Genomic DNA, 9,795 nt, shown 5'->3' on the forward strand with positions numbered 1-9,795 from the left:
CGGGTGAGATAATTTGAAAACAGCTTCGAAATGCGATAATGAAAATGGAACCCCACGCCCGCGCGTCCGCGTACGATTGGTGGTAATTCGATGTTCCCACCTTTATCCTTTTGCCATGCTTGAATTTCCAACTGCAGGCTTTCGTATTTTTTCCTTCCGATTTTATTTGGTCCACGAGTTTTCTATAATTTTTCCCTCACTCCTTTTTTTTCCAGACCGGTCTGTCGAGACTTAATTACACGCCAACATCGGATCTGGACTATGGCACGATTTCCTGCTGGGGCCGGAACGCGATCGGTGTGCAGAAGTCTCCCTGCGTTTTCCAGGTGGTGGCCGCAGGTAGGGATCGGTTTCCGGGATCTAGCTCAAGGGGGGGTGTGCCCGGCCAAGGATTGGGCTTCGGTGGACTTTGAAATTTAATTAAATTCCCATACAATCTGGAGGTTTTCCTGGAATGGAAGCACAAGAAAATAGAGTTCCAGTCTTTAGAATATTAATGAACAGAAAAAAATGTATCGTTATGCAACGATTTTGAAAAGATGTTGAGCAAGTGTTGATTGTTGCTGATAATTCTAGATTATTGAAAAAGTTTATTACTGCGGGATGTAAGATAAAGGATGCTTACGCTTTGTAGCTCTCCAGGTACTCTCTTGTGTGGGAGCAAAACTAATAATCCTCGACTGGCGCAACATCCCGGCGTAATGAGTTTCACCTTCTACAACCACAATCCCAACGAAGTGTATCAATTTGTAAACTTTCGCTTCCACTCGCCCTTTTCCCAGGACGCCCGTTCGCGCTGCAAAACTGCTCCGTGTCGAACCAGTCTGCCGACTCGCTGCACATCGAGTGCATCGAGGGCTTCGACGGCGGGCTGCCGCAGATGTTCCTGCTCGAGCTGGTCGAGGTGCCCGTCCTACGATTAGTTAGGAATTTAAGCCTGCAGGTATGTACGCTGTCGCAAGGAAATTGCCCCTTCCTGCTTGTCGTAAATTCCTAGGATGCATCTTCACGAAAATCGATCGCGTTTTCCTTCGGCAAGCAAGGAACAGGGCTGGGGCAAAAAAAAAAGCACAAACCATTGACCTGGATGCATATCCCTTCACCGCTGCCCCCTCCTCTCCTTCGCTTTGAATGTCGGCAGACCGCACGAAAATGTCACTGTCGATTGTTTCACTTACATTTTCCGCTCGGGTGAGCAGAAATCTCATTTTCATCTGCACCAAACTTGTCCTAACACTGAACCTCCTCTCGGACGTCCTTCACGACCGGTTGGTCGTGTTGAACCAGCAGACACACGCACACCTACACAGCAATGGCCGTCGGTAATAATGCTTTGGTGCACTTGCGAGACTTCGGAACGGTTGCTGCAACCCCGACCGGCCTTAGGACTCGCCGAGGTAGTTGCGAAACTTTTTCCCAACCCATCCCGTCGCCGAGGTAAACTGACGCCAATGACAGCGGAACGTGTACACCATCCCGGTGTGCGGGAAAATGAAAAGAAATAAAAATGAAACACAGCAACCATGGCAACAATGGCAAACTACCAACACCACTTACCTAGTGAGCCTTGATGAAACGATCCTGGAAGGATATGAACTTTCCAGCGGTCGAAAAACAATTCTGCTGCCTCGTGCCACTGCTAGGGTTTCTGCACCTTGATGAACCATCTCTCTATATTTGCATGGTTTGTTTTCTACCATTTTGCCCTCCTGGGCTAGTTTGCCAAGTAGTAACTTTGTTGGAGGCACCGCCAGACAGATCGGTGGAACACAGTTGGAGATGGGAGATGCGGCACGCCGGGTTCCGTTGGTCCAGTCTTCTCGTGCACCATGCCCGTTTGCAAGTTTGCAAAACAGTGAAGATGTTCCAGTTAAGTGGCGAGTGTAGCGAGATACCGAATCCCGCAGGTACAATTCGAAGGGGCAATAATAAGTTTCCGTTGAATAATTCCACCGAACCGAAGTTCGTTGCGGGACTGTTCACAAGTCTGCTGAAATGTTATCGTCTTCATCCTAACCCGGTCCTAATCCGGAATACCGTGCGGATCCGTTATCCTTTAGCTGCGCTTGTTTGACATGGGTTCATCGCGCTGGCGCTTCCCCTTATCAAGACCGAAACCGACAGCAACTTTGTTACCAGCACCGGATCTCACACTCGCTCCCGTTCTTTATCTTCCCCGTTTTCTCCATCAGCATCCACCGGTGCAGTTCTTTATCGATAATCTCGAACCGGGAAGCTCGTACCGGATCATCCTGTTCGCCGCCAACGCCAAGGGTCGCTCGGAGCCGGTCATCATCGATGATATCACCTTCAAGGGTGTGGCCAGGCAGCTCACCGGTAAGTATTAGCTCGGTTGTTGACGGAGGGGGAGGCCAAGAGGAAACACGTGCGCCTCAGACGAGCAGGAACCAATCGATCAGCCAACCGAAGCGCGTTTATATTATCTGCTGCTGTGTTTATTCCGAGGAACCAACCGCACCTAAACGTTCACACACGAGGCATTGGCAGGGAACACACATCGACACTCTATTTGTTCTCGAAGGTTTCTTTTCTTTTGAAAACCCTGGTTCTGCTTGGATTCCGTTGAATCGGAATGACAGTTACACAGCGGAACTGATGCGTCTCAAAACTGGCAAGCGGACAAAACACAGGACACAAAATACCAAAGAAAACTCATTACACTTTCCACACATGAACTTCAAAGTCGGCACTGCATCCGTAATCCGTTAACACCACCGGCATCAGTGGCTGAAAATCGGACCGGACGCGAACGGAAAGCAAGAAAGTAGTCGCCCCTGTTTCGAACGGCGAACATCATCGCCACTGTTGTGTGTGGAGTGAAAAATAAAAGCGGCAAAACAGGGAGAATCTACAATCCCATTCCCGTCAGTTGACATGATCACCTCTAAAGAAGCTTAGCGAAAGCTTGTGTATGTGCTCCGTTGCAAAAAGGAGGATAACTGTCCTGCTTCCTAGTTTGCCCGCCTCGTCCTGGGTTTGTGTTGAGAAGACAAGTTAGGAGAAAAATCAACCCTGCTCCACCGTTTTAAGTCCGGGTGGACGGTTATCGCACCAACGCAGCTGGAGAAACAACTGGCACCGTCCGGGAAGAAGCGATTACCGGACGGTTTCGCACTCTATCTTCACTTGGTGGGCGGCAAGAGGGCCTTGGTTCGTGTTTGTTGGATACGAAAAGAAAAAAAAATACCCCCCGACAGACTTGCACGCGAAATTTCGAAGCCAGCGAAGGCGAACCACTAGCGAACTTGAATTGGATCGCACGGATTGTTTTATTTAAATCTTCAAACCTTTTATCCGTAAGAAAACTTGACATTTTTGCGGTAAGAGTCCAACCAAAAGTTTGCCAAGATTTATTTTCAACAAATAAATAACAAATGTTTGATTACGAGCTGAGGAACTCGCAAATAAAATAAATCTTTATTATGCTTTTTAAACTGTAGAGGCTCCTTCCAATTGAACGAACTTTCTCTTTACACTTTTGAAAAGCCGCAACGTAAAACTTTTCAATAGTATAACTTTTGGTTCACTCAATTTTCCGGTGAGGTTAATCCACAATTGTAATCATCGTAAAAGTCAATTATTTATGTATTGAATAAAGGTTTGTTCATATTCATGTTTTAATGCGTTTGACCTACGAAAAATTGTTTAAACTATTGGTAGTAGATATTATTATAAAGCATTCACAAACTTTTTGTAGAACTAGAAATGATAAAAGTAATGATAGAAGATAGTGAGGATTTTGTTATTAAAAATTGTGTTTTGATTGCTCATCGTTATCTTTATAAAAATATTTCCAAATTGAAAATATGTATCATATAGTTTACGATCCAGAAATCATACTTTCAATACGAGACTGTTCTATACATTTTCATGTGTCGATTGATAACCAAATAAAATTATTCCATTCTGGTTGTGTGAGGACACAGTTTACGCAACTTGGTCACCACTGGCTCAAGGTGTCGGGCCTACAAAATCATTCCCATTGGAAGGATGCGAACCGTCCACAACGCGGTTCGCGCACGTTTGTCAAGTTTAAGTCATGGGCTAGAGGATACGGCTTTTGTTTGCGTTGCCACCTGAGGAAAAGCTCCCGGAGGCAGATTATAGACGGGCCGTTACGCCATCAAAGCCCTTTGTGAATCTCTAGCGCCAACAGAAGCGCTTCTTTTCGGTCGGGGCGATTCTTTTCTCAGCCGCGGCTGCCCCCGAACTCCACCGCACGCCCGCACCATTAGATGCCACTAATGCCCTTTTTCGACCCCTGTTGACGGTCACCGATGGGTTGGGGGGTGGCAAAAGTGATGAATGGTTTCACCACCGGAAGCGGACAGCTCCGGATGCGGGCAGGAGTCATGTTTGTGCCCGGGATTAGAGCGTGCCACGGGACGGCCGTGAGGATGCGTCCGGTGAGCGGTCACTTTGGGGCCGAGGCACAATCTTCGAGAATGGCTCGAAAATTAACGAGATCCCGGCTACGTTAATAATAAATTTGATACTTATCCGGCCTACCTGCCACCCTCACCTGGCCGCCCGCCCGCTCGTTCGTCCGTCCGGGTCGCACCCGGGGATCCACCGGGGACTGTTAGCGTAATGAAGAGGATTTCTGGGGCTAGAAAGGACGACGACGACGAGGACGACGACGACACCGAGGATCCTCTCGCCGACGGGAGAGTGCGGAGTTAAATAGTTTATTGCAAAGTTGCCGTCCGGCTTACGAGCTGCAACATATGTACGGTGCTGGTGAAAGGCCCATCAGTGGCTTTCGAGTGGACACCGGAGTCGATGGCGCCTCCCCCCCAGGGGCGGTAAGCGGGTTGATGCTGCCAGTGGATCTGCAGTGAAGTAAACAATTATTTGGAACCGACACAGGAGTCAACAAGAGATTCCGTGAGATTAAAGATTAATGAATGTTGCCTTTGCTGATCGTGGCCCGCCTTAAATCGTAAATTCAACGGGATTAACAGTTTTATCACAAATACTACTTTGAGAAGTGTTTAGGAAATTTATTTCTCCTCCTACGGGATAGGATGGCACCGCATAAATTGTGCAAGCTTAAGGCAGTGATAAAATTTATCGGAATCTCTAGTGATAGCGCGTGTAGCTTCGCCTTCGTCTTCGGTACCGTTCGGTTTGTTTAAATTATTTCCACTGCTGAGTAAATGTTGCGTCCCACACTGTGTATTCGCCTCATGCGCTGATGTCACACACACAAAGCTCGCCCTGAACGACGTCCCTTGGAGCCTCGGTCCCCGGAGTGTCGCGAGTGTGGCTCCGATTGTAGTCCGAGGTTTTTACGCAACGTCCCTCTGATTTATTGCAGGCGTGTCCAACGTTATGAATGTTCCGTTATCACCGGTATTAGCCGCATTAACACTCACGGTGGCGATCCTGTTCGCCGTGGTGTGCATCGTCCTGGCCACCATGTACCGGCGGCATGCGAGCAAGTAAGTACTCTACGGGTCCGGGGAAGTCCGGCTCTGCTTTCGCGATAGTAACGTAGGCACACTTCCATAACGCACACACTTTCCCGTGGTTCTGCCGTCCTGCCAGAAATACGACCAAAAAACTGAAACCCACCAAAAGCGCACAGTTGACCTCGACGCCGGACTGCCAGCTCGATGCGACCGTACACCACCAGACGCACGATCCGAACGGCATCCAGACGCCGCTGGTGGACAGCGGTGGTGGAGGGGGAGGCGGAGGTGGAGGAATGGGTGGGAGCGGTGGTATTGGAGGCGGTTTCGGTGGACACCTAGGGCGCCGTGGCAGTCCCACCATGATCGGCGAACCACCGGATGGGGATGAAACGGATCCGGATGTGATACCGAACCAGTACGGTAAGTCGAAACACAACGGCGCACGCCACCCCGACCGGAGTGGGCACTAAATCTTCATACTTAACCCCGTCAACTCTTTTCCCACCACCGTGGCTTTCGTGCTGCCGGAACTGTAGAACGGAGGCCGCCAAAGACGACCCTACCGACACCGCTGTTCCGGAGCCCCTCGGCCCGGCTCATACAGCGGAACGGGGGCGAGCATCTGCTCCACGAGGATGAGCGTCACTGTGATGGGTCCAGCCTGGCGTCGCTGACGGGATCGCACACGGAAGTGCACCATTACTCCTTTAAGCCTAGTAAACAAATCGTAAGTATGCCCTAATAATATGGCCCTCTGTCTACCTGCTCTTCGAAAGGAAATGATTCGCAAAAAGATGCATATAGGATCATGCGCCAAACCAACTTGGCTCGAACAAATATTTGGTTTGCTATTTGAATTTTGTTTCGGTTATTTTACTTCGATTTTTACAGTTTTTCTGAGATTCTATTGGCTCTTTGGATTACGCCAAGTTTGTTTACTTTTGTATCCTTATTAAAACAATTTGAATTAATTTAAATGTCACTCGAATAGACGACTTATTTCAGTGCCTAATGTTGTAAGACTTTAGACTTTTAAAAATTTATAAAACAAGAATTGAATATATAATCAGCCATTTGAGCCAGTTTTATGTCATATAGTTTGCCAATTGAACCAAAAAAATATCAATATAGTATATGAATAAAATTTTCCATGAATTGATAACGAAACCAGCCAAAGGTTTTTCAGGTGAAAGGAATAAAAATGGATGAGTTTTTAGAAACCATATTTGTATGAATATGTTTCCACAAGTCACACATGATTTTATTGATCTATGGATTTTTTTTGTTCTAAACTGATTTGATTGATCAATTCATTGAAATAAATGTCATTTTACATTATTTCTCCTTGCCAATGAAAATATCAACTCGTTATTGGATGAAGGTTGCGCACACCACAAAGGAAATCATGTTTTTGTAAAATGAGCCAACGATTCTAGAAATTGTTGTACCGACAACATTTTACATCAAACCTTTCCCAACTTTATTTAAAATTTTATCAGGAAACCCCATATATATTCTGGGATTTAATTTGCATCGTTTAAACGTTCCATATGCGAAATATATACCACCCTCGAAGTGGTGATTATGGCCAAACATTACCAGAAATTGCACATTGCTAGGTCATGGAGTAGAGATTCATCCGCATTCCCTCGCCATTGGTCCCTTTTTTCGCGCAGAGTTACGCCACCCTTGGCCGGGCGAACAACAGTAGCGTCACGTCGACGCTCAGCCCGCTTAGTCAGCAGCCATCGACGGCGACTTTGCCGCTACCCTCGCTGCCCTCAATGTCCGTCGCCAGCGTGGGAGCCGTCGGGAGCCTGCTCAGCAGTCCGGCCTCGCAGTCGTCCGGTCTGGTCACCTCGACGCTGAACGAGTACCGGTTTCGGCCCGAGGTGGTCACCACCTCCAATCGAATACAGGAAAGTTGTATATAATGTGTTTCTATGCGTGTAAGTGTGTGTGTGTGTGTGTGTGAGGATGTATGAAAGGACATGTAAAGAAAGTAACCAGCGTGTTTGATGTAAGTGTTCAACCGGTGATCCGATCATCCCCCGTTGTTGACCGTGTCATAGTTTGCTGCGCCTGGAAAAGTGTCCCCTTTTCCTCGAGCTCGAACCGCCCGAAGCCATATCCCGATCGCATCAACCATATCCCACAAAACCCATCGTCCACCCTCTCCCAGGGTGTAGCCTCGAGAGTATTTGATTTTAGAGCGATGTAATCCGAAACGAAACTCGCCCAGCTTAAAAGTGGGAACGAAGATTTCATCAACCGTGTACAGTGTGTAGGTGTGGATCCCAAGTGGACACAAGTGGACACAAGTGGACATCCGTTAGCATAATGTTTCATCCCCCGCAAAACCCGCCAGTATTGCCATCGTTCGGCCCCACCCCCCCAGGTTCATCCCCATTCGTAAGAGACGTCATCGATGTATATAGGTAGTATAGGCATAGTCCGCTAGAGTGACCCTTCGTTCCCCGTGTCCTGGTAGGGTAGTTGCTAGAGCAACCGGTGTATGCAGACGGCAGACAGCTGCCATTCGGTGTCACATATCTAAAACAAAACAAACAGAAAACAGAAAGAGAAGCTGAAATTATTAAAACAAAACACTTGCTGGAGGTGGAGTTTACAAGACATTGCGTTTATGACTGGACAATAAACCCCGATGAAACTTATAGCTACAGCAGCAGCAGCAACGAAATGTGTCCGTGGCAGAGTTTTGATCCGAGGCAGGCAGCTAAACGATGCACCTTGCTCTGGTTAGCGAACGAATCAAGCGAACAGCGGAAGGTTGGACTGACTGATTCCATATCATAACGAACGAGGAAAAAAACTGATTGACGAAATTCCAAAGTAAGTCAAGAGCAAGCGGGCTAGGATCTCGACTGGTTTTAAAAAAGGCGCCGCCCCGGGGAGTTCCGGGGAAGCGTAGTTTTCCTTCGCCACAACCAAGGCCCGATGTCCGAATGGGTGGTTTGAGAGAATAGTACGTTGTTTCTGTCACTGTACAAAGTATAAGAAAACATGTAGTAGGAAATACCAAATAGTACTTACAGAAGGGAGAGAAGAAGCAACGGAATGTGAGGAAAGTCTAGTTAATTGTTTGGTTTTACCCCTAGGTTCGTGAAAGCTGTTTTAATTTCAAACTAGATAAAAAAAGGCGCGCCGTGGAACGAGCGAAAAACGAATTAGAGATATAAAAAAAGAACAGCAAAAAAAGTGTTTATCATGTAACGCGCGAAGAATAGCAAACAAAACAACAAAATCTCATGTAATCGAGAGGAGGGTAGTAAAAAATCGAGAATGGAACGAAAGCAAAGATAATGATGGTAAAAATAAAAAAAAACCTATGATTTTCCAAACAAGCTCGTTTCGCAAGGTAAACACAATGTTGTGAAAGAAAGTGGATAATCAGCGAAAATACAGGAGCGGTAAGGTTACATAAACACACAATTCTTTCCAAATGTTTTTTCTGCACGTGGTAAACTGGACTTACTTTGTGAATTATACCATTTTTCTCAATATAATATCTGTGTCTGTATTTTGTGTTAAAAAAAACGATTTACTTTTAAACTTATTTCATTATAAAAAACCGAAAGAAATAAAAACGATTTGAATTTTTTTTTGTAGTTCGAAAATGTTACAAATCACTTTCAGAAAAGAGATAAATGGAGTCCCAGTCAGCTTTTAATGAGCATTTTCAAATCTGAATTGATCGCATATTTAAAATCGCATAACTGGAAAACGTCTCAACGATATATTAAATATATATTCTTTTTTCTACTACAACAGAATTTTTTTTGCAACATTTATACTGCTGGTTAATTTTTACAAACTTAACATGTTTCTGATAAATAAATACACTTAAATGAATTTCAAAACTAAAATCTCTTTAAAATGACTTGTTTAATCTCGCTTAATCCCTGTTGGCCGATGCAGCGTTTGCAGAAAATATGGGAACTTGTCCTATTTGGCTCTTCCTTACCTGGCACCTCTTATTTTGTATTTATTTTATCCCATCCACTCAAGGGCGTCACGTATGGAATGCGCGCCGACAGCGGCATCCAGGGATCCCGCGCTCACCCAACCCTAGTGTGCCAGTGCTTCCGGCGTTGAAAAAATCCAACCTCGGTGCAAACAACGCCGGTTCCGGGTGGTGACTTTCGCGCTGCGAGAAAAGTTCCGATCGATGCTTATGTGTGCTGTGATAAGAAAGGAGCAGAAGGGCAAGTGCAAAAAGAAGATAAGGCAGGATGGCGAGAAAAATGCGCCAGAAAATTTAAACAATGCCCCAAGCAATTTTTCCTGACTGCACCGAGCAGAGTTTCGTCGTCACGGAATCTCCTTCCGGGGTTAT

The 9,795-nt window shown here is 46.2% G+C and overlaps 1 protein-coding gene across 1 annotated transcript in view; it reads left to right on the plus strand.

Annotated features, from left to right (window-relative positions):
- LOC131271517 (hemicentin-1) overlaps positions 1-8,793 on the plus strand; it is a 46,169-nt gene extending 37,376 nt beyond the window's left edge. The window contains exons 10-17 of the mRNA XM_058272967.1: positions 216-339; positions 783-943; positions 2,193-2,337; positions 5,342-5,465; positions 5,572-5,723; positions 5,778-5,858; positions 5,975-6,165; positions 7,115-8,793. Of these exons, the coding sequence (XP_058128950.1) occupies positions 216-339; positions 783-943; positions 2,193-2,337; positions 5,342-5,465; positions 5,572-5,723; positions 5,778-5,858; positions 5,975-6,165; positions 7,115-7,372 (1,236 nt within the window). The 3' untranslated portion in view covers positions 7,373-8,793. The remainder of the gene's footprint in view (positions 1-215; positions 340-782; positions 944-2,192; positions 2,338-5,341; positions 5,466-5,571; positions 5,724-5,777; positions 5,859-5,974; positions 6,166-7,114) is intronic.
- The last annotated feature ends 1,002 nt before the right edge of the window (positions 8,794-9,795 follow it).

The sequence above is a fragment of the Anopheles coustani genome, chromosome 3, assembly GCF_943734705.1.
Source record: "Anopheles coustani chromosome 3, idAnoCousDA_361_x.2, whole genome shotgun sequence".
NCBI classification, from domain to species: domain Eukaryota; kingdom Metazoa; phylum Arthropoda; class Insecta; order Diptera; family Culicidae; genus Anopheles; species Anopheles coustani.